General features: G+C 41.6%; 1 protein-coding gene across 1 annotated transcript in view; it reads left to right on the top strand.

The window, feature by feature from the left end:
- The window catches only part of LOC126413138 (O-acyltransferase like protein-like), a 343,086-nt gene extending 318,539 nt beyond the window's left edge, over positions 1–24,547 (top strand). The window contains exon 13 of the mRNA XM_050083031.1: positions 23,551–24,547. Coding sequence (XP_049938988.1) covers positions 23,551–23,708 — 158 coding nt within the window. The 3' untranslated portion in view covers positions 23,709–24,547. The remainder of the gene's footprint in view (positions 1–23,550) is intronic.
- Positions 24,548–25,690: the final 1,143 nt, after the last annotated feature.

Here is a 25,690-nt window from a genome sequence, read left to right as displayed (position 1 = left end):
ATATTTTTCATCAATTTCTTCGTCATCTGCAGAGCTAGTTGGCATATAAACTTGTACTACTGTAGTAGGCGTGGGCTTCGTGGCTATCTTGGTCACAATAATGCGTTCACTATACTGTTTGCAGTAGTTTACCCGCACTCCTACTTTTTTTATTCATTATTGAACCTACTCTTGCATTACCCCTATTTGATACTGTATCTCTAACCCTGCATTCACCTGACCAAAAGTCTTGTTCCTCCTGCCACCGAATTTCACTTATTCCCACTATATCTAACTTTAACCTATCCATTTCCCTTTTTAAATTTTCTAACCTACCGGCCGATTAAGGGATCTGACATTCCGAGATTCCACGCTCCGATCCGTAGAACGCCAGTTTTCTTTCTCCTGATAACGACGTCCTCTTGAGTAGTCCCCGCCCGGAGATCCGAATGGAGAATATGCGATACTAAATGATATGACACTGCGGAAAACCCAATAGATAATGAGATTACTATTGATATTAATGTCAACTTGCCGTGGTGATTCGGAAGGACCTTTGACGCTTGAGAATCAATATGGGAAACTAGCTGCAGTAATAACACCTAATTATCTGCATTCAGTAATATACGCTTTGTACTTTGCGCTGTAACGAACCCTTAAGTCTTTCTGTGTATGTCTGTATTGGAATTATATTGAAAAGGAATTTCATTTTCGGCAGTTGCCTCACACATAAAACAGCGCTAGGGAGACGAGGAGATTTTTTAGATTTTAGTACCGAGTAATGACTAGAGTTTGAAAGTAACGTATAAAAAGCCGTGTCAAGTTGAAGGTTCGAGTTTCCCGTGATCAACGTTCAGATAGCATAGTTGATAGCTCACTGACAGGTCAAGGTTAGGATCTCAGTTTGAACCTCGGACCAGTACACTCTCTTAACTTGCAAGGTAAATTTGACGTAGCGTGTAGTCTCCTTACGTAGTTTTTTTTTTCTTTTTTTCAAATATATACCTTTTTCACGTACCTGCGTTTCTTCCCCTCTTGCATCAGAGCAAATTAGATAATTTCCACAACATGTCTCTTCTATAAGGGTAAGCTATATGTCTCACAGAGTCCTATGCAGTTAGAGTTATACTGGTGTTCAGAAGTAAGCTCAACAAAGAAATAAAAGCCAATTTTCCAAAAAGGACGTGGAAAGGTTAAAGGTTAGGGTAAAATTTAACTAAAAGTCATTTGGCGTACGAATATTTCTGTATCATCCATTCTGGACCCGAAGATATTCCGTAAAAAGTAACGAAACCAAAGAAAATTTCTTGCAACAACATTAATAGGGGATGTGGGAACCCGAAGTTGCTATGGAATTCTCTCTGCATGCCGGTTCTAGAACTATTTTGGCAGTAGGTCACATTCCTGGGAATAAATTGACGGCCCGACATTTCCCAATACACCTCAGATACGCTCTACAGCAGTGTTTCAGTAAACTTTTGAATTTCTGCTCCATGAATACCGCGTATCAGGAATTTCCCACGTCGCCTTAATTCAAAATATTACTCCATTGAACCGAAATGAAGGCAGAAGCTGATGCGGTTAAATCAGTATTCATATAGAATTGAAATCAAACAAAGTCTGTTGAACAATATCATCAATACAATTATTAGGATAGATGAGCTTGTTATTCTCTAAATAATAATCAAATCACGGACTCAAACACGATGCAGTTACTCTAACTTTCGTGTTGCGCGTTAATGCTTGGACGCTATTTACTCTTTATTATTGCAACTATCCATAAAGCTTTGCACAAATAGCGCGTTGGAAATGGAAATGCTGTTAGATGAGTTTTTACCGCCAAGCAGCGTATCTCCATCTTTTATGTATATGAAAAAGCGATAAAGTTCGAAGCAGTATATTTTTATCTTCAGTGTACTCTCGGAAAACAATTTAATAAAATTCCCTTCCAAAAATAGATTTAGCTGAAGGTTGGGCTCTAAATGGATGATGAATCCAGCTAACTTTGTCGATATTAGCTGCTTCAAAGAATTTTCCGAATCACTGGATAACCTGTGATCTTCGAAAACAGATTTTACATTTCAACAGAAATTAACTTCATAGGACAGTACAGAATGATGCAGCAGTGAAAAGTAGTCATCGATTAAAACATAATTAATTTTTCTTATATCTGCACCTGCACTCCGGAGGCCACCTTACGATATGCACCGGTAGCTAATTCTCGTACTGTTTCTGTCTGCTCCCTCCCTCTCCCTTTTCCCTCCCACCTGCTTCCCTGCTCCATTCGCAAACTGTACGTCAGAAGAACGGTATGTGATAAACCTGTATGTGAGCCCAATTTCTTTGTGACGGTTGTTTCGCCGGACACAGGAAACAGGAAGTGTTCAGCCACATGTGAAACGTCAGCCACGACCTACAACAAATGATGATGCCCAAGTACGTGTTTTAGCTGCTGTCGCGGCTAATCCGCACATCAGTCGGCACCAATGATGTGTGTCGCTTTGGGTCGGAGGAAATCCTCTCTGGCTTCCGGCGGCTATCTGATTTGGTAAAGACTGCCAGTCTCGCTAGTGGGATGAAAGCAGAGCTCACCATCTGCAGCATCGTCGACGGTACTGACTGCGGACCTTTGGTATAGAGCGGAGTGGAGGGTCTGAATCAGAGGCTGAGACGGTTCTGCGACCGTGTGGGCTGCAGATTCCTCGACTTGCGCCGTAGGGTGGTGGGGTTTCGGGTTCCGCTGGATAGGTCAGGAGTCCACTACACGCTGCAAGTGGCTACACGGGTAGCAGGGGTTGTGTGGCGTGGACTGGGCGGTTTTTTTAGGTTAGATGGCCTCGGGCAAGTACAGAAAGGGCAACAGCCTCAAAGGGTGCGGGGCGAAGTCAGGACATGCGGGGACCAAGCAGCAATCGGTATTGTAATTGTAAACTGTCGAAGCTGCATTGGTAAAGTACCGGAACTTCAAGCGCTGATAGAAAGCACCGAAGCTGAAATCGTTATAGGTACAGAATGCTAGCTGAAGCCAGAGATAAATTTTTACAAAGGCACAGACGGTGTTTAGAAACGATAGATTTCATGCAACTGGTGGTGGCGTGTTTGTCGCTGTTAGTAGTAGTTTATCCTGTAGTGAAGTAGAAGTGGATAGTTCCTGTGAATTATTATGGGTGGAGGTTACACTCAACAACCGAGCTAGGTTAATAATTGGCTCCTTTTACCGACCTCCCGACTCAGCAGCATTAGTGGCAGAACAACTGAGAGAAAATCTGGAATACATTTCACATAAATTTTCTCAGCATGTTATAGTCTTTGGTGGAGATTTCATTTTACCAGATATAGACTGAGACACTCAGATGTTTAGGACGGGTGGTAAGGACAGAACATCGAGTGACATTATACTGAGTGCACTATCCGAAAATTACCTCGAGCAATTAAACACAGAACCGACTCGTGGAGATAACATCTTGGACCTACTAATAACAAACAGACCCGAACTTTTCGACTCTGTAAGCGCAGAACAGGGAATCAGCGATCATAAGGCCGTTGCAGCATCCCTGGATATGGAAGGGAATATAAAAAAAGGGACAAAGGTTTATCTGTTTAGCAAGAGTAATAGAAGGCAGATTTCAGACTACCTAACAGATCAAAACGAAAATTTCTGTTCCGACACTGACAATGTTGACTGTTTATGGAAAAAGTTCAAGGCAATCGTAAAATGCGTTTTAGACAGGTACGTGCCGAGTAAAACTGCGAGGGACGGCAAAAACCCACCGTGGTTCAACAACAAAGTTAGGAAACTACTGCGAAAGCAGAGAGAGCTTCACTGCAAGTTTAAACGCAGCCAAAACCTCTCACACAAACAGAAGCTAAACGATGTCAAAGTTAGCGTAAGGAGGGCTATGCGCGAAGCGTTCAGTGAATTCGAAAGTGAAATTCTATGTACCGACTTGACAGAAAATCCTAGGAAGTTCTGGTCTGACGTTAAATCAGTAAGTGGCTCGAAACAGCATATCCAGACACTCCGGGATGGTGATGGCATGACATTGAAACAGAGGATGACACGCGTAAAGCTGAAATACTAAACACCTTTTTCCAAAGCTGTTTCACAGAGGACGACCGCACTGCAGTTCCTTCTCTAAATCCTCGCACAAACGAAAAAATGGCTGACATAGAAATAAGTGTCCAAGGAATAGAAAAGCAACTGGAATCACTCAACAGAGGAAAGTCCACTGGACCTGACGGGATACCAATTCGATTCTACACAGAGTACGCGAAAGAACTTGCCCCTCTTCTAACAGCCGTGTACCGCAAGTCTCTAGAGGAACGGAAGGTTCCAAATGATTGGAGAAGAGCACAGGTAGTCCCACTCTTCAAGAAGGGTCGTCGCGCAGATGCGCAAAACTATAGACCTATATCTCTGACGTCGATCTGTTGTAGAATTTTAGAACATGTTTTCTGCTCACATATCATGTCGTTTCTGGAAACCTAGAATCTAATCTGTAGGAATCAACAAGGATTCCGGAAACAGCGATCGTGTGAGACCCAACTCGCATTAATTGTTCATGGGACCCAGAAAATATTAGATACGGGTGCCCAGGTAGATGCCATTTTCCTTGACTTCCGGAAGGCGTTAGATACAGTTCCGCACTGTCGCCGATAAACAAAGTAAGAGCCTACGGAATATCAGACCAGCTGTGTGGCTGGATTGAAGAGTTTTTAGCATACAGAACACAGCATGTTGTTCTCAATGGAGAGACGTCTACAGACGTTAAAGTAACTTCTGGCGTGCCACAAGGGAGTGTTATGGGGCCATTGCTTTTCACAATATATATAAATGATCTAGTAGATAGTGTCGGAAGTTCCATGAGGCTTTACGCGGATGATGCTGTAGTATACAGAGAAGTCGCAGCATTAGAAAATTGTTGCGAAATGCAGGAAGATCTGCATTTGGTGCAGGGAGTGGCAACTGACCCTTAACATATACAAATCTAACGTATTGCGAATACATAGAAAGAAGGATCCTTTATTATATGATTATATGATAGCGGAACAAACACTGGTAGCAGTTACTTCTGTAAAATATCTGGGAGTATGCGTGCGGAACGATTTGAAGTGGAATGATCATATAAAATTAATTGTTGGTACGGCGGGTACCAGGTTGAGATTCATTGGGAGAGTCCTTAGAAAATGTAGTCCATCAACAAAGGAGGTGGCTTACAAAACATTCGTTCGACCTATACCTGAGAGTTGCTCATGTGTGTGGGATCCGTACCAGGTCGGGTTGACGGAGGAGATAGAGAAGATCCAAAGAAGAGCGGCTCGATTCGTCACAGGGTTATTTGGTAAGCGTGATAGCGTTACGGAGATGTTTAGCAGACTCTGCAAGAGAGGCTCTCTACATAGCGGTGTAGCTTGCTGTCCAGGTTTCGAGAGGGTGCGTTTCTGGATGAGGTATCGAATATATTGCTTCCCCCTACTTATACCTCCCGAGGAGATCACGAGTGTAAAATTAGAGAGATTCGAGCGCGCTCGGAGGCTTTCCGGCAGTCGTTCTTCCCGCGGACCATACGTGACTGGAACAGGAAAGGGAAGTAATGACAGTGGCACGTTAAGTGCCCTCCGCCACACACCGTTTGGTGACTTGCGGAGTATCAATGTAGATGTAGATGTAGACACAGCAGACAAATTGCGCGAGAATCGGGAATCCCAAAAACGTCGGTGTTGAGACTGCTACATCAACATCGGTTGCACCCGTGCCATATTTCTATGCACCAGAAATTGTATGGTGACGACTTAAAACGTCGTGTACAATTCTACCACTGGGCGCAAGAGAAAATACGGGAAGATGACAGATTTTTTGCACGTGTTCTATTTAGCGACGAAGTGTCATTCTCAACAGCAGTAACGTAAACCGGCATAATATGCACTATTGGGCAACGAAAAATCCACGATGGCTGCGACAAGTGGAACATCAGCGACCTTGGCGGGTTAATGTATGGTGCGGCATTATGGGAGGAAGAATAATTGGCCCCCGTTTTATCGACGGCAATCTGAATGGTGCAATGTATGCTGATTTCGTACGTAATGTTCTACCGATTTTATTACAAGGTCTTTTACTGCATGATAGAATGGCAATGTCCTTCCAACATGATGGATATCCGGCACATAGCTCGCCTGCGGTTGAAGCGGTATTGAATAGCATATTTCATGACAGGTGGATTGGTCCTCGAAGGAACATACCATGGCCCGCACGTTCACCAGATCTGACATCCCCGGATTTATTTATGTGGGGAAAGTTGAAGGATATTTGCTATCGTCATCCACCCCATCCACCCACAACGCCCGACATGTGTCAGCGCATTGTCAATGCATGTGCGAACATTACGGAAGGTGAAATACTCACTGTTGAGAGGAATGTCGTTACACGTATTGTCAAATGCATTGAGGTCGACGGATATCATTTAGAGAATTTATTGCATTAATGTGCCATTTACAGGTAATCACGCTGTAACAGCATGCGTTCTCATAAATGATAAGTTCACAAAGGTACATGTATCACATAGTAGAAACCGAAATAAAATGTTCAAACTGTTGTGTCTAGGCAAGACAGCCTAGGCACAATGAGAGGAAGCGGAAAGGCACGCGCTTAAACTCACGCAGGCTGGCGTGAGGTCTGAAACAGGATACGTAATGAATGCTATAAAGAAAAGTACGTAGCTTCTGGAATACTTAACTTTAATCCATAATTGTAGAACATCGCTGTTGATGATACATGCTTCATAATATTAATTAGCAATTGAATACGGCTCCTTGCTAGGTCGTAGCAATTGACTTAGCTGAAGGCTATGTTAACTATCGTCTCGGCAAATGAGAGCGTATTTGTCAGTGTGGCGTCGCTAGCAAAGTCGGCTGTACAACTGGGGCGAGTGCCAGTACGTCTCTCTAGACCTGCCGTGTGGTGGCGCTCGGTCTGCTATCACTGACAGTGGCGACACGCGGTTCCGGCGTATACTAATGGACCGCGGCCGATTTAAAGGCTACCACCTAGCAAGTGTGATGTCTGGCGGTGACACAACACAAACGTACCTACGTTCTATATTTTAAATTAAAAACCTACCTGCTACCAACTGTTCGTCTAAAATTGTGAGCCATATGTTTGTGACTATTACAGCGGCATCTATTACAAAGCGAAAAAAGTGGTCCAACTAAAACATTCATATTTCTTTACGTCCTACACTGATATGTAATAAAAATGGGGGTCCCTATTTAGAAAAACGCAGTTGATATCCGTTTGACCTATGGCAGCGCCATCTAGCGGGCCAACCATAGCGCCATCTGGTTTCCACCTTCAAGCTAGACAAGTTACGTTTTTTGTAGTCTTTTCGTTTGATGCTTATTTAGTGAGATATTTGGCCCGGTCACGATCAATGGAGCACCCTGTATAAAACGACTGCCTTCACAGCTGCGACCTCCAGCCCATAAGACTGACAATATTAGGACCAGAGGTACACCAAGACGAGAAAGACCTCATTTACTGATGTTGAGGGACCGTCGAGCATTACGGAAGCTAGCTGTAATAAATCGCCTGATACCATTGGAAGGAATTACTCGTGAGTTGCAAACTGCCACCAACAATCCAGCTAGCACAGTGACATTGCGTAGGGAGTTAAATTGAATGTCGTACAATGGTCGAGCACCTCTTCATAAATCTCACATTACTGCAGTCAATGCTAAGTGACAGTTGAGGTGTTCTAAAGCGGATGTCTGGAAACGAGTGATTTGGAGTGATGAATCGCACTGTACCCTGTGGGCATCAGATGGAAGGGTCCAGGGTCTGGCTTTGGTGTATGCAGGTAAGACCGTTATCTGCTATAATGTGTAGTGACAACGGTGAAGTCCAGATGAAGTCTATCACGTTGTTAAGGTGTGGTCTCCATAGCACTCCGTCTTCAGGCCACAACCGGCCTATCGGGATGTAAGCGGAGCAGACACGGACGGGGGATCACCCTAGTGAAGATTATGGTTGCAAATGGGAAAGTCCATTGAGATAAGCGTCTTCGAAAAAGACAGATTATTATTACGCAGAGTCTGTGAATGATTCACCCTAAAATGGCGAAACTGGTCGAATGTACATATACTACTGTCGTGAGCGTCTTCTGAGCGAGGACAGTGAGGTTACCACCAGGCACTCAATAGTTGGAAGTCCGCAGTCTGCACACAACGTGAGATTCGGAGGCTTCTCTGCTCAGTAAAGTCGAATAGATAGTGATCTGTGGCATCTCTGCCGACATATCACAATACAGGTGCACCCAAAAGTGTTTCGGAGCAGTAGTTCCAGCAGTAGTCGTTGAACATGGAGGTCCGCAGCAGCCCACACCCACGTCTACACATGTTGACCCAACGACATCGTCAATTACCATTGAAGTGGGCACAGGACCATCGGGATTCAACCGTCGATCAACGGAAACCTGTTGACTCTTCTGGAGAATCACATTTTTGCTTCACTACATCGACCGTCGTTTCCATAAACGCCTTCATCGAGGTGAACGACGGTTCGAAACGTGCAGCACCTCTCGGACGCAGGCTGTTGGAAGCACTATTATCTGTGGAAGACTTTATGCTACTCTTACAATGGACCTGTGATAGTAATCGAAGACACTCTGACAGCTGCAAACCACCTGCATCCCTTCATGCTTGATATATTTCCTGAAGGCGATGTTATCTTTCAGCATTATAGTTGTCAGTGTCTCGGAGCCAGAACGTGTTGCTGTGGTTTGAGGAGCACGTAGTGAACGCACGTTTATGTCTCACCGAGCAAATTCACCTGACGTAAATTCTACGGAACCCATCTGGGTCGCTATCGGTCGCTTTCACCGCGTACGCAAATCAGCGGTCCGTCATTTACGCAAATTTCATGACCTGTGCGCAGATATCTAATACCACATACCTCCACAACGGTACCAAAAAGCAGTCGGATACCCTATACGCAGAATCAGTGATGTATTTAGTTCCAAAGACAGATGTTACCTTTATTTACATTTAGGCTCTATTGCAAGTTCCTGAACCAATCATTGATTCTCCTCAGTTTTTCCAGCATTTCGTTGTTTGGTTTTGGCGCCATATCCTTCCTATAGACAAGAGAATCGTCTGACGGAAGCCTTATAGAAATTCCGAAGTTATCCACTAGATTATTTACATATATATTATTAAAGTTTAGTGCTCTAAACACTCCCCTGGGGTACTCCTAAAATTACCTTTACGTCTATAGTTTTCATTTCGTTAAGAATGAAATGTTGAGTTTTGTCGTTTAGGAAGTCCTGGATATAGTCAGAGATATGGTCCGATACTCGGTATAGCGTCTGCAGTGTTCTCTAAACGATATTGTTGAATTAAATGGAATGAATTACGGCAGTCAAGGCAATATCCTTCACGTCATTGTCTACTGCGCTCTGGATTTCGTCGTCGAATCTAGGTTAATCATCAGAATGTGGACCGGTAGAAAGGCCGTACCGAAATCATAATAGTGTGAAGAGCTCAAATTGAACTCGATAGTTGAAAATGTATTATCTGCTTAAGAAAAAGAAACGTTTTCACTGAAGTAAGATGTGAAGAACACAAGTATCGGCCTTAAGGTCCCACATGTTAAAGAAAAGATCAGTCTAGGAAAGCTTGCAAAACAAATATATTTTGGTACTTAGGAATGCACTGGAGTCGAGATGAACGAGATGGATAACTGCGAGAAATGAGAAGCGAGAGTGTAACGCTGCTGCGTGGTCTCTACCCTGTAGTATCTCGAAGTGCAACTACGGAGTGCCTACCAGTTGTTCATTTTTCTAGCGCGTTAATCATGATGGTAATTTGCGCCACGCGAACGGTAAACGTCACATTCTTTACTGCAAGTGCTTAATAATCATCTCCTTGTGCGAACAATCAGCCCCAGACTTCCGTCAATGTTGTGCCTGGCACGAGATCCGTTGTGGTGGAGGCTGACTAGCCAGCTCGTACATTTCATGTTGGCTGCTTCAAAGAGTCTGAGAAAACTGAGGCTCAATGATGCTCTAGTCTGGGGTTTATACTTCATTTTCACTAAAAACTTAACATTTTCAAAAGTTTAGAAAAAAGCCAGGGACGATTTCAGAAACAACGGGACAGCAATTGAAATGACCAAATTTAATGGACATAAAAGTTAACTTTTGCATCATATACTCAGATGATCCCAAATGACTTTCTACAATTATTCTGCTGCACCGTCATCGTCCTTTTCACTTTTATGTACTTTATTAAGAAATGGGTTTCGGTTTGAACACTCATGTAATGTTTCTACATTTTAACGTGATTCATCGTTCAGATCTTCTATCATGCCCAATTGCAAAGTGTGATTTGCACAACGTATATGCTACGGTATCTCCTATGCCGATGATAAAAGTATTTTATATTGCCACTAAAACCACACATGAGCCTTGGAAGAGGTGAATAGGTGGATACCTTAATCGCTGGAAGTGAAGATGATGCTAATGGAGCTATACAAAAATTAAAATCATCAGAAAAACTTCTGTGCCCAAGGGAAAGCGAAGTCGAATTCCTGTCCCTCTCCCGTTCCAGGAATAGGTGGAAGACAGCTGAGTAAGTTAAGGCAACCGTTAATTAATAACATATTGACTAAACAATAATCACAATATCAGTTCAGTTAATAATCGCTTTGATTTGGTCATACAGTTATAATAAAATCTACACCACTTTGGGTGAGATAGGATAACCTAACAAAAAATGGATTTTGTCACTGTTTGTATCACATTCTTGTTCGAAGCTAGTAGAGCTTTGTTTCTATATCGGTAACAAACTATTTATTTCTGTGGGCGTTATACTACCAGGAACACTTCTCAGGTTTTTAGTTGAGCAGTGAAATAAGAGAAAAAAGAAAAAAAGTAAAGGGACGATACTTCAAAAAAATAAGTAGAAGTTGGAAGATGCAGATCTGATAATTAAACCTGTTTCACATTAAATGAAGATTAGGAGAGTAAGGGGCTTACTGTTTTGAACTCAAAACTTTCAAATATGTGTTTCCAGATGAGATGGAGGCAGTAAGAACTTACCAGGCGCATGTGCTGCCTCTCCGAGACTTGTCCGCTGCCTTCTGTGAGAGGATCGCAGTCTTCGCTCCATCCCTTCACGTCGCCGATCACTTAGGGGTCCGACTGGCACTCCCACATTGATTAAATTCACCAGTCGTAAATCTGGCAGCGTGTCTTTGATTTCTTTCGCTCGTCTTCTCCTCTGCACTTCGTACTACTTGTCCCACACTGTCTGGCAGTTTCTGGCTCCTTCGCAAACTCTTCTGCAGCCGTCCGATGTTATTTGCAGAGGACTCCAAACCCAGTGAGCACACTGTGTTCTTGAAAGACACAGTAAACTGAACATTGTTTAGTTGTCGTTCAAAAACAGAACAATCGTGTAGAAGGTTTTACTGGCAGAAATGAAGCCACTGCAAAAGTTACTTTTAATCGTCGCTAATAGATATTATCTATTGCATAAAATTTTGTACTGTGGGGAACAACAGCTGTATTATGATGATGAAGACCGCTTCATTTGTGTGGTCAATATCTGTCCACGAACCAACTAGTTTCGTGTCATTAGAACCACTTCTTCAGAGATGTGCAACGCCATGAAAATAGTTGGTTCATAAACAAATATTTACCACACAGCTGAAGCGGTCTTTTTCAACATCTCACTATCAATATTTGATGCTTTTCCTTTCGTAAACGACATCCTTCCATACTTATCTGTTAGTCCAACATGACGTTCACTTCCTGTTGAGTTTTTACACTTGTTTCAGTAGAAATATCACTACTTTAATAACACACATTAATGTTACTTGATTTCTGTCGTATTACATGGATTTATTTCTACACATTAATCAGAGCACCATGTGCTTGTGTTGTCAAATTTAAAACTCTAGTTACTTCTCCTCTCCGTCACGAGCATTTGTAATCTCGCACCAGTGTTACGAGTAACGAACGAACTACGTCTCTACATATACCTGCCTACTTACAGTTCATACATATTACAAAAATGTGTGTGTGTGTGTGTTTTGTGTGTGTGTGTGAGTGAGCGCGCGTGCATATTCCACATCTCCTCCTAAACCAATCGACCAATTTCAACCAATTTTCGTACACATATCCCCCTTACTGTCAGGTCACAAGCGCTGTTGGGATAAAAACTAACCTACCTATCAGAGGGATGGGTGTGGGAGTGAAAAAGAAGCGTAGCCAGCGACTCGTGAAGTATCAGAATTTATTCCCATATTACTTGAGAATGAAAGCACTTACCGACCTGCAAAAAGTTTTATACATAAGTTCAAACCTTTACGAACTTTTTTACTTACTGACAACTCCTACGGAATGATGAAAAGAAAAGTGTTTATCACTTTTTAATTTCCCGTTGTTCATGTACTAGAAGTACTGCATGAGGCATGATGCAATAATTTATTACTTTTTTACGAGTAACTGTCTTAGCGATATGTTTTACAGAACGTGTACACATACACCACTAAATGTAGGTGAAAAATTATATCATTGTATCTAAGGAGATATGACATCATAAACAATTAGATACGTGAAAAACCGCCGCATCATACATGATGTCTGAGTTTGTTACGTCTTTGCTACAAACTCTATTCGCAATAAATTTGAGAGACAGTATCCACATATGCCGCTGAATATATCTACAATACTATATCACTGTAATACACATAGTTCAGGGGACATGACGTCATAAACGACATTAAGCACAAGGCCAGAAGCTGCGTGGTGCGGGCGTGGACCCACATCTATAAGTAAATACCTGGGCAACGCCAGATTTTTCCGCTAGTTTATTCTGTAAACAACTGAATTATGTTGCTGTACAAGCTTTAGCAAATGAGACTGTCTGTGCTAGGGTTTACAGCAACAGTTTGTCACGATTCGATATAACAAATAACTTGCAGTACCGACATGAATGAAACTTCAAAGGATCTCGTAACGAAAGATGACTCGAATTACAATAATGAGAATGGAGAATTTCAGTAGTGAACTACTGATTATTTTGCTTTCTCGAAATCAAGCTTTTCGCTATATTGGCGTTTATCAATGGCTTGATTTACTTTCACTTGATACAAGCCTATTAAACAATCATAACACTGTATCTTCATAACACTATGCACCCAGCACTGTAACTATAAAATACATGTCACTAAGCAAAACCAACCAATATTTTTCATTTTAGACTATGTTATCCGATTTGTGTGTTACGTATTGACACTAACAGTTTAAAGAAAGCAGGAAAAACCTGCGTCTTACAATTACGAAAGTTGTAATGGAAAAGGAATTACTCTTCACGGGTTTCTTGCTGCAGGAGATCGCAGCGTGAGTCTTCGCTAGCAGATGGTAGTAGCAAGCAGCCTTCCCGAAACGTCACGTTTACACTGTCATCTAACGCTGAAGAAACCCGTGAAGTTTTTATTGCATTGACACGTCACGTCATGGACGCTAGACATTACTCTGTTCCATATACTTGCTTCGTAATTACCTCAGTAGACACGAGAGTAATATGCAACTGGACACTAACATAGTTGTGTCTAACGCTAATGCTGACATGTTGAAATTCGGTGCATCTACTTTATGAAGTCTAAGATTAAAAAAGTAATAGAATCTTGTCTATGCCTGCTTCTGTGTTTGAATTTATGTTAATTTCTCTCATATCCGTAAGAGTGTTGTTGTTGTGCTCTTTAGTTCGAAGACTTTTTACATGCAACTCTCTTCACTAGTCCATCCTGTGCAAGCTTCTTCATCTACGAAGAACTACTGCTACCTACAACAATATGAACCTTCCTTCAGTATCCATCCCTTAGTCTCCCTCTACAATTATCATTCCCCACACTTCCCTCTATTACCAAATTGACAATTCGTTGATACTCCTATCAACCTCCCCCTAAATTTGCCCATAAATTTATTTTCACCTCAATTCTATTCAGTAGCTTGCGGGATATATCAGTCAAATCATCACATTTTTCTGTGGCACCACATTTCAAAAGTTTCTTTCTGTCTCTTTTTTCTTGAATAGTAAAACTCATTTACTACTTTTAGTTGTCTCATTTCCTAATCTAATTCCTTTAGCATCGCTTGATGAATCCGAATATACTCCATTTCCTTTGTTTTACTTTTGTTAATGCTTATAGAATAATCACTTTTCAAGACCCGACCCATTCCGTTTCGCTGGTCTTCCAAGTCCATGGCCGTCTCTCGTCGAATTACAATGACGACTGAAAACCTGAAAGTTGTTATTTATTATTATTATTATTATTACAGGATTAATCAATACAAAGATTAATTGATTACAACATCTTGTTGTATTCCTGTTATCCTCCGCCAAGCCTCTTTATCCAGCGCATCATCCTTGTTAATTTTGCGATGTTCCATTAATCCATTTACGTGGTCTGTCCAAGAACGTCGTGGCGTTCCGGCTGGTTTCCATTCATAAACCTTCTTTGACCACTGATGATCTGGCATTCTCATCATATGTCCGTACCATTTTAATGATTTTCTTTCAATTCTATCACTGTATTATTTGCCTTCATTCTAGCTCTTACTTCATCATTAGTTTTTCTTTCGATTCTTGATATTCTGGCACTCCTAAGGAAATAATCCATTTCCAGATCTATTAGTCTTCTTTTGGGATCCTCATTTAAGATCCATAATTCTGATCCATAGCATAGCACTGATTCAACCATCATCTTACCGACTACTTTCTTACTGCTGTTGGGAATATTCCTATCCCACCAAAAAGAATTCATACAACCTAACACTTCTCTGCATTGCTGTATCCTATATTTTACTTCTGTGTGGCCCAAACCATTTTTATCAGTACGTTCCCCGAAATATTTAAATTTCTGTACGTGTCTCATAACTGCTTTGTCATTGATATGTACTTCTAATTTGGCATCACTACTCACCACCATATACTCGTTTTTGTGAGACTTATTTGTAGTCCCCATCTGTCGTATTCCTGATATAATCGTCGTATCATGGACTCAAGGTCATAATCATCTACATCTACGTGATTACTCGGCTATTCACAATAAAGTGCCTGGCAGAGGGTTCAATAAAACACCTTCATGCTGCCTCTCTACCGTTCCACTCTCGAACGGCAAGCGGAAAAGACGAGCACTTACATTTTTCCTTGCGAGCCCTGATTTCTCTTATTTTATCGTGATGATCATTTCTCCCTATGTAGGTGGGTGCCAGCAGAAGGTTTTCGCAAACGGAGGAGAAAACTGGTGATTGAAATTTCATGAGAAGATCCCGTCGCAACGAAAAAAGCCTTTGTTGTAATGATTGCGACTCCAATTCACGTATCATGTCTGTGACACTATCTCCCCTATTTCGCGCTAATACAAAACGAGCTGCCCTTCTTTGTACTTTTTAGATGTCAACCGTCAGTCCCACCTGATGCGGATCCCACACCGCACAGCAATACTCCAGAATAGGGCGGACAAGCGTAGTATAAGCAGTCTATTTAGTAGATCTGTTGCACCTTCTAAGTGTTCTGCCAATGAATCGCAGTCTTTGGTTTGCTCTACCCACAATATTATCTATGAGATCGTTCCAATTTAGGTTATTTGTAATTGTAATCCCTAAGTATTTAGTTGAATTTACAGCCCTCAGATTTGTGTGACATATCGCGTATTCGAAATTTATCTGATTTCTTTTAGTACTTATGTGAATAACTTCGCACTTTTCGTTATTCAGGCTCAATTGCGACTTTCTGCACCATACAGATATCTTATCTAAATAATTTTGCAATTCGTTTTGATCATCTGATGACTTTACAAGACGGTAAATGACAGAATCATTTGCAAACAATCTAAGACGGCTACTCAGATTGTCTCCTACGTCGTTAATATGGATCAGGACCAATAGAGGGCCTATAACACTTCCTTGGGGAAAGCCGAATATTACTTCTGTTTTACTCGATGACTTTCTGTCTATTACTACGAACTGTGACCATTCTGACAGGAAATCACGAATCCAGTCGCACAACGGAGACGATACTCAGTAGGCACGCAGTTTTATTAGAAGGCGCTTGTGAGGAACGGTGTCGAAAGCCTTCTGGAAATCTAAAAATATGGAATCAATTCGACATCACACGTCGATAGCACTTTACGAGTATAAAGAGCTAGTTGTGTTTCACAAGAACGATATTTTCTGAATCCGTGCTGTCTATATGTCAATAAATCGTTTTCTTCCAGGTACTTCATAATGTTCGAATACAGTATATGTTCTAAAAGCCTACTGCAAATCGGCGTTAGTTATTTAGGCCTGTAATTCAGCGGATTACTCCTACTTCCCCTTTTGGATATTGCTGAGACTTGAGCAATTTCCCAGTCGTTAGGTACGTACCTTTCCGTGAGCGAGTGGTTGTATATAATTGCTAAATATGGAGCTATTTTATCAGCATACTCTGAGAGGAACCTGACTGGTATATAGTCTGGACCGGAGGCCTTGCCTTTATTAAGTGATTTGAGCTGCTTTGTTATACCGAGGATATCTACTTCTATGTTTCTCATCTTGGCAGTTGTTCTTGGTTGGAATTCAGGAATATTTACTTCGTCTTCTTTGGTGAAGGAGTTTCGGAAAACCGTGTTTAATAACTCTGCTTTAGTGGAACTGTCATCAGTGCCTTCACTGTTGTTACCGTACAGTGAAGGTATTGATTGTGTCTTGCCACTCGTGTGCTTTATGTATGACCAGAATCTCTTTGGGTTTTCTGCCAGATTTCGAGACAGAATTTCGTTGCGGAAATTATTAAAAGAATCTCGCATTGAAGTACGCGCCATATTTCGAACTTCTGTAAAACTTTGCCAATGTTGGGGATTTTGCGTTCTTTTAAATTTGGCATGCTTCTTTCGTTGCTTCTGCAACAACGATCTGACCCGTTTTGTGTACCATGGGGGATCAGTACCATCACTTATTAATTTATGTGGTATGTATCTCTCAATTACTGTTGATACTATCTCCTTCTGATGACCTCAGAAGTTACGTCCCATAGTGCTCAGAGCCATTTGAACCATTTTTATGTAAGTGTACAAATGTTTGACGGTGTTTTTGCCTTTCTTTAATATATCTTCTAAGATAAGACGTATGTGCGGTGTTACTGCGTTGGTCCGTACACTTCTCCGGAAGTCAAACTGATCTTCCCCGATGTCGACTTGTACCAGCTTTTCCAATCTTCTGTAAATAATTCGCATCATAATTTTCGAACCATGACCTATTAAATTGCTGTTTCGCTAGTATTCACAAATGACACTACCTACTTTCTTTGGAATTAGAATTCTTATATTCTTCTTGAAGTGTGAATCTACTTCGCCTGACTCGTAAATTGTTCTGAGAACCAGTGTGAATCTGTGTGATTCAGAGGGAACGTTTAGACCAGGAGACTTGTTTCGACTTTGGTCCTTCAGTGTTCTGTCCAATTCTTCTCGCGGCGTCATATCTCTCATCATTGTCTGTTTCCTCCTTCCTCTCTAACCCTTAGTAATCTGACTCTCTACGCACTGACTGACTTTTCGATGCATTCGGAAGCGTCGACCGAAACAGGTGTACGTAATTTTCAGACGAAAACTACATTTCCGTTTTTGTTTGGCAAATGGTCCATTTAGTAATTAGTATCAACATTTTGTATTTATAAGCACGGCCATCAGAGACTGCCAGTGGTTGTGTGCCGCCCATAGACAGCCAATAGTGTCGCACACTATTTGTTGTGTATGTTGACAATACACCGAGGTGACAAAGCCATGAGGTAACGATATGGACATACACAGATGGCTGTGTCAGAGCTATCATTTTATTTTTTTCAGATGTGAAAAGGTTTCCGACATGACTATGGCCGCACGAATGGAATTAATGGATTTTGAACGTGGAATGGTAGCTGGAGCTAGACGCATGGGACATTCCATAATGGAAACCGTTAGGGAATTAAATATTTCGAGAGCCACAATGTCAAGAGTGTGTCGAGAATACCAAACTTCGGGCATCACCTTTCATTGCGGATAACGCAGTGGCCGACGGCCTCCACTTAATGACCGAGAGTATTGTGTTTGGGTAGAGTTGTCAGTGCTAACAAACGAGCAAAACAGTGTCAACTAACTGCATAAGTTGATGTGGGACGTACGACGAAAGTATCCGTCAGCACAGTGCTGATTAATTTGGCATTACTGGACAATAGCTGCAGACGACTGACGAAAGTGCCTTTGCTCACACCTCGACATCGCCTGCAGTGCGCCTCCCGGGCTCGTGACCACCTCAGTGGGACCTTAAACGACTGGAAAACCATGGCCTGCTTAGGTGAGCTCCGATTTCACTTGGTAAGAGCTGACGGTAGGGTCTGAGTGTGGCGCAGACCGCACGAAGCTGTGGATCCGAAGTTGTCAATAAGACACTGTGCAATATGGTGTTGGCTCATTGTTTGAGCTGTGTTTGCATGGAATGGACTGCGTTATCTGGTCCAACTGAACCGATCATTGTCTGAAAATGATTACGTTTGGCTACCTGGAGACCGTTTGCAGCCAAACAACGATGGAATTTATGTGGATGACGATGCACCATGTTACCGGGCCATAATTGTTCACGATCGGTTTGAAGAACTTTCTGGGCAGTTCGAGCGAAGATTTACCACCCAATCGCCCGACATGAATTCTATCGATCATTTATGGGACATAATCGACAGGACAGTTTGTGCACAAAATCCTGCACCAGCAACACTTCCGCAATTACGAACTCCTATAGAGGCAGCAGGGTTCAATATTTCTGCATTGACATACAAAGACTTATTGAGTCCGACACGATATTAGGAAGTATCCCACGACCTCCGTCGCCTCAGTGTCTGCCGGCCGCGGTGGTCTAGCGGTTCTAGGCGCTCAGTCAGGAACCGCGCGACTGCTACGTTCGCAGGTTCGAATCCTGCCTCGGGCATGGATGTGTGTGATATCCTTAGGTTAGTTAGGTTTAAGTAGTTCTAAGTTCTGGGGGACTGATGACCACAGATGTTAAGTCCCATAGTGCTCAGAGCCATTTGAGCCTCAGTGTCTCTGAAAGATGAACTTGCTGTCTCCATATTCAGTAGTGCTTACCTCTGCAAAGTTTCACAGGTTGTCACTCGGGAAGCTCTCGGACAAGGAAAAAGTGCAACACATTCGCTCAGTAACATTCGTTAAACACCGCTGCTTCCCTGCCAATAAGCAAGTAATGTATTTCGAAAAACACGACTCCCTTTGCTATTTACCATAACTAAAATCTCTCCTGCGATTTCCGGCAGTAAACTTCTTTAGAAAAAACCAGCACCATAATATTTTTATAATGTGAATATTTTATACTTGAGAAGCCCTTTACACTTCGTTAAGTATAGCAAAGCATAGATGTTTCCATAAAGATTTGTTTGTGCGAAAAATGGCACATATCCTTACGAGTACTTTCCATTATCTTCATGTTGCTTGACTCAAAATTTGCACAGGTCACACCAACACACAAGGAAGGAAGCATTAAAATGTGCTTTGAATTGTAGACCCATATCAATGAGAAAGATTTGCAGGATGGTATTGATCCGTATGCTGTGGTTAAACATTACGAAATCCCTCGAAGAAAATAACACATTGACTCATATGTAGCACTGATTCAGAAAACATCGTCCTTCTGAAACACAACTAGCAATTCATTCAGATGAATTAATGAGTGTGATCTCCATTTGATTCCGTATTTCTAGATTTCCAGATGGTTTTTGACACCTCACATATTAAGTGTCTTTTAATCACAAAGCGTACTTATGGATCATCACAGTAGTTTAACTGGATTCATGATTTTCTGTCGGAAAGGACACAGTTCGTGGTAATTGACAGGACGTCAGTAAGTGGTATCTGCGGTTCCCAAGCAAGTGTTACAAGCAGTCTGCTGCTATTTATATAAAATATTTAAGAGACGAGATCAGCACCCTTCTTAGATTGTTCCCATACGATGATGTCTTTTACCCTTTAGTGAACTCGTCAGAAGATCAATGAGAATTATAAAGTCATTAGCTCAAGATATCTGTATGGTGCGAAAAGTTGCAGTTGACATTGAACCATAGAAAGCTTCACGTCCTCCACGTGAGCACTAAGTAAAATAACTTTAAAATTAGGTTACACTGTAAGTCATATAAATTTAAAAGTTGTCGACTCAACTAAATACCTAGGAATTAGAATTACAAGGAATATAATTGGAACCATCGCATACATATTGTTGTCTGGAAGGAAAACCAAAGACTGCGCTTTATTGGCGGATCACTTAAAAGATGTGACAGGTTTACTGAAGAGACTGCTTCCGCTCTACTTGACCGTCTCATCTCGAATATTACCGTACGGTATGGGATCACGACTTCATAAAACTGACAGAGGACACTGAAAAACTCAAAGAAAGGCAGATCCTTTTTGTATTATCGCGAAATAGGAAAGAGAGTTTGAAGAACATGATAAGCGAGTCGGGGTGGCTATCATTAAAACACAGACGTTTCACTTCACGGTGCGATCTTTTCACGAACTTCGTCGTGAGAGATAAAAGTAAACTTTAACTGTCTACAGAACACAGTGTCTCTTTCTACGCCATCCAATGTTTCCAGGCAAACAATCCTGTTTAACAGTGTTTCTGGAAGCGTAATTTGTTCTATAAATTTTATTTCTCTAATGTATTGTTGTTATATTTTCCAATATTCCTCTTTGATAAACTCAATTCATAGGTTTTCTTTACACACTGTGTAATAAGATGATATGACCTGGAGTCAAAACGTATCTCTCTCTCTCTCTCCTTGTCCCTCTGTCCCTGCACCCACCTACCTACTCACCTATGTACCTACCTACTTACTTACCTATCTCAGAATTGAACTAATGAGTGTACCTACTATATGGCCTCCCTTCGTTGTTTGCATTTTTTTACTTAACCGTTGATGTAATAAACATCTCCTCTAAAATAACAAAAGTTTGCTGCTTTAAGAATAAATATCAGTGTTCTGGCATTTTGCTACAACACCCCCGTTTATGTAGTTGACATAATTCCATTATAATGTCGCGACGTGTCTTTCAAACGGCACCTTTAATTCATTTGTCTTAGTTCACACGGTTTCCCTGGCCGAGTCATATATTTCGCAACCTTTATAGTGAGGAAAATGAACGGAAAACTAGTAACAGCAAATCCGGTGCTCATCAAACTGTCTTAGATTATCGTGACGATATGGTTTCTTAACCATCTTCGAACGCCTATTGTTGATACCTAATATCGTGTTTGGCCTGCTTTTCCCGGCGTAGTCGCCAACTACACGTGGCATGGACTCAACAAGTTGTTGGATGGTTCAAATGGCTCTGAGCACTATGGGACTCAACTGCTGAGGTCATTAGTCCCCTAGAACTTAGAACTAGTGAAACCTAACTAACCTAAGGACATCACACACAACCATGCCCGAGGCAGGATTCGAACCTGCGACCGTAGCGGTCTCGCGGTTCCAGACTACAGCGCCTACAACCGCACGGCAACTTCGGCCGGCAAAGTTGTTGGAAATACTGCAGAAATACTAAGCGACACTGACTCTATAGCCGGCAAAAATTGCGAAAGTGTTGCCGGTGCAGCTTTTTGTGCATAAACTGACCTCTCGATTACGTCCTATAAAGGTTCGATGCAATTCATACTGGGCAATCAGGGAAGCCAAATCATTCGCTCGAATTTCTCAGAATGTTCTCCCAACCACTCGGGAACAATTGTGGGTCGATGTCATGGCTCATTGTCATCCATAACAATTCCGTCGTTCTTTGGGAACATGAGGTCCATGGATGGCTGAAAGTGATCTCCAAGTAGCCGAACATAACAGTTTCCAATCAACGTTCGGTTCAGTTGGGCCAGAGGACTGAGGTCATTCCATGTAAACACAGAACATACTATTATGGAACCAACACCATTTTGCATACTGCCTTGTTGATAACTTGGGTCCATGACTCCGTGGGTTCTCCGCCACATTCGAACTCTACCATCAGCTCTGACCAAGTGGAATCTGGACTCATCTCACCAGGCCACGGTCTTCTGCTCGTCTAGAGTCCAACAGATATGGTCATGAGCCCAGGAGAGACGCTTCAGGTGATTTAGTGTGTACGGAAAGGCACTGGCGTCGGTCGTCTGCAGCCATAGCCCATTAACACCAAATTTCGCCGCTCTTTCCTAACAGATACATTCTTAGTACGTCCCACACTGATTTCTGCGGTTATTTCACTTATTGCAAACGCCGCTGCCCTCAGTTGTTGAGTTGAGGCCGTCGGCCACTGCTTTGTCGGTGGTGAGAGGTAATGCCTGAAATTTGGTATTCTCGGCACACTCTTGACACTGTGGACCTCGGAATATTAAATTCCCTACCGATTTCCGGAACTGTATGACCCACGCGTGTAGCTCCAACTAGCGTTCAGCGTTCAAAATCCATTAATTCCTCTCGTACGATCTCTTACCATGCTGCTGAAGCATGTCTTGTAAACGTGTGGAAAATGGCAATGCGTGTGCGTTCTGCCTCCTTCGATGCTTCTGAAGTTTCAGATTGGAATGAAGGATTGGGCGTATAGTCTCACGCGACAGCTTGAATGGATGTCGAATCCGTAAGGCATAAACACGTGTAACATCGACATTCTGTTGTTTGCGTACATTTTTCGCTTGCCGTATTGGTTTAGGTTCCAGATCTCATTTAACCCATTCTGACCATATAACGGATATTTATATCAAGTGTAAGTGTAAGTAGAGAAAATGGAGTAGTTTCATCTGTGCAACTTCAAAATTAACATAGTTTTCGGAAATCACTGTAACGCGCCAATTAGACAGATTTTTTTTCACGTTATACCTCAGGGTGACATCAAGCAGCTCTGTTAATCCATGTCAGATTGAATAACTGCTTCCATAAGGGCCAGATGTGGACAAACGCATTATTGACTTCCTCACACTATGAAGCTCAATTTGTTTTCCATTCCATTTTTTTCTGAAATTGTAATCGTTCATCTGCCTGTTAATGTACACCACTTCTACTGATTTTCGTCCCATTCGGATCATTCCTTCATTACGCGTTGTTTGCCATTTGTCTTACATTGTGTTACCGGGAACTTCATGATGATCAAAAGTTGACGCGGGTGCGTAGGATTTGTTTTCAAAATTGTTAATACCTTACTACGCCACATGAAAATTATTTAAGACATGTGCTACAATCGTACATGCATGTTGACTAGTATTGTGACTTATGTCGTTAAAAACGAACACTTTAAACCACACGTACATCAACAGAACAACTGAGGCGAAACAGATGTTAAGATTAAGGTCATTGCCTTAACAGATGACTGGCCTCAGTTATTCTGTTCATCATCCCACAACCACCGTAAATTTGCCACTTTTTCCATGTTACAAAGTAACATAAATTTTCGCCTCTTGGATTTATAATGGAATTAGTTTTTAAGTAATACTTGTTCGGGAGTAAGATTTGTATTATCTGTTGCAGCACCATCTTCCAAAGTCGAAGTACAGAAGAGTTCACCTGGAAAATCGTGGCTGTCCAAGTTGACGGTGGGCCTGGCTATAGCAGCGTGGAGCAAAACGGTTCACTTCTTTTTCTACGAACCGTGGTTTGTGATCACCAGGAAAGTAAAGGGGTCGTAACTCTGATACTGTTCATTCCTATCTCATTTCGAAAGGTCTTACCTTCGCCACTTTCATGACACCTGCGGCTAATTCGCTTGTTTGATAGGGACATTATTTCTTTTTGTGTCCAACTGAAACTGTGCTGGATGAATGGAAACAAAATCCAAACAAGTTTTGTGCCAGTGAGACTAGAAATGTAACTATCAATATTGGAAGGAAATTTCTGCTACGTGCAAGTATACGCTTCTTTACTATTTATTTACAAATTCCCAGAGGCTAATCGGCAGAAACGAGCAAGATTTGAGTTCGATTCTCCTCTTAATTAGCGCTGTTTTATTGATCATATAGACAAATGAGCCAAGTTTTGTCTAAATTTTATTGCAAAAAGTTCTTAGTTCTGATACTGAAAGCTAGCACCAGTCACGCCATATATAGAAATAAATTTATTGTGTCAGCATACCCTGAAATCCGTAATCACAGTTGGATGTTTCAAATTATGTCGTAAATCACTAATTGCTACCGATCTTAGTCTCCATTCATGTCGAAAGTGTAGGCTGATTCACGTAAGAACAAAAGTAACCGACACTCGCAATTTTAAGTTCAATGTCACAAAAACATTTACTTGCAACAACCGGCTCCACTAGTTGGCACCTATTTTCAAGACGTACTGTTCACCTCTCGCCTGCGACATGTCTCCTTATACGAGCAAGAGCACTTCAGAACTTTGCAATTTATACATACATTGACTATTCAAGAGCAATTGAAACTGTGCATTCGAGTGGAACAGTCATTGTTCAACATTGTCTATATCCTATTCCACTCTTTCTACTGTAGTGTTGGAATAAACTTTATTTCTTTAAACCCCATTGTTTCTTTTCTCAATTTATTCTTGCAGCTATACTAAACTTTTATGTGATGATACACATAAACCGAGGAATAAACTGGAAACGCTGACAAAAAGTTAGTACGGAAATTATTTTTTCTAAAGAATTTTTACACGTCATCTTTTGAGAAATACCTGCAAGTTGCGTATTTCAGTTTGTAACAATGATGTGAATTATAAGGTAATGAACAGGTAAGAAACAGGAATTTTTCTAAAAAAGCAAACGAAAATTAAATTATACCAGTAAGTCTGCTGTAACCAAAGCGTTCAAACATGGACACTGTGTAAACGTCTTACCGTAATAGATGCACTACAGCCGCAGATTTCCAAGGGCGGTGCATTTGAAGTTGAGTACTCCATGGACAAAAGAACGTCACCACGATTCGTATATGAATGGGACCTTGACTTTGGTCCATGAATACATTCATCATCTTCAGGAATCATTTTTCTGCAAACAATAGTGTATCAAGATTAATGGCGTAAATGCACAATGCTAGAATCAAAATGTCTTAGTAAACTTACATCAGCAAACAAATCGTTAGAGAGATAATTGTGTGGTTATCAGCTACCACTGCCTTGATTCTGTATAAACGTCATCCCAGTTAAGAAAAGGGAACAGAACTGTACAACATTTTAAAAAATTATTGGAGATACTTTGGCAGAAGTGCAGGCGCTTTGAATGAACATAACAATAGTTGCATGACTGTACTCATAGTTACAGGAGGTGTTCAAAGTAAAGTCCTTATACCCGGATACAGACCTGCATCCGTCGTCACAATGACGTGCATCCTTCCAAAGACGCTTGGAGCGTTTCGAAATTCTTGAAAATCTTTGAGAAGTCCGTGATCCAATTCTTAAACCGTGTTAACCGACTGGCATATACTGCACCTTTAAGGTGGCACCCAACATCCTTGGGGCTCAGATCAGGTGATCTCGGAGACCACGATATATGCCCACTTCAATAATCCATCTTTAGCCATATCGGCGCTTTAGATGTCGTCTCACCGTAGCAACGAAATGTGCCGGTGCCCCATCATGTATGAACCATATTCTGTGGCATTGCTCTGAGGGAACATCCTCAAGCAGTCATGCAAGATGATGCAGCAGAAACTGAAAA

This window comes from Schistocerca serialis, chromosome 7, assembly GCF_023864345.2.
Source record: "Schistocerca serialis cubense isolate TAMUIC-IGC-003099 chromosome 7, iqSchSeri2.2, whole genome shotgun sequence".
NCBI classification, from domain to species: Eukaryota; Metazoa; Arthropoda; class Insecta; order Orthoptera; family Acrididae; genus Schistocerca; species Schistocerca serialis.
The sequence above is the reverse complement of the archived record's forward strand: the minus strand, read 5'-3'. Positions and strand labels throughout refer to the sequence as shown.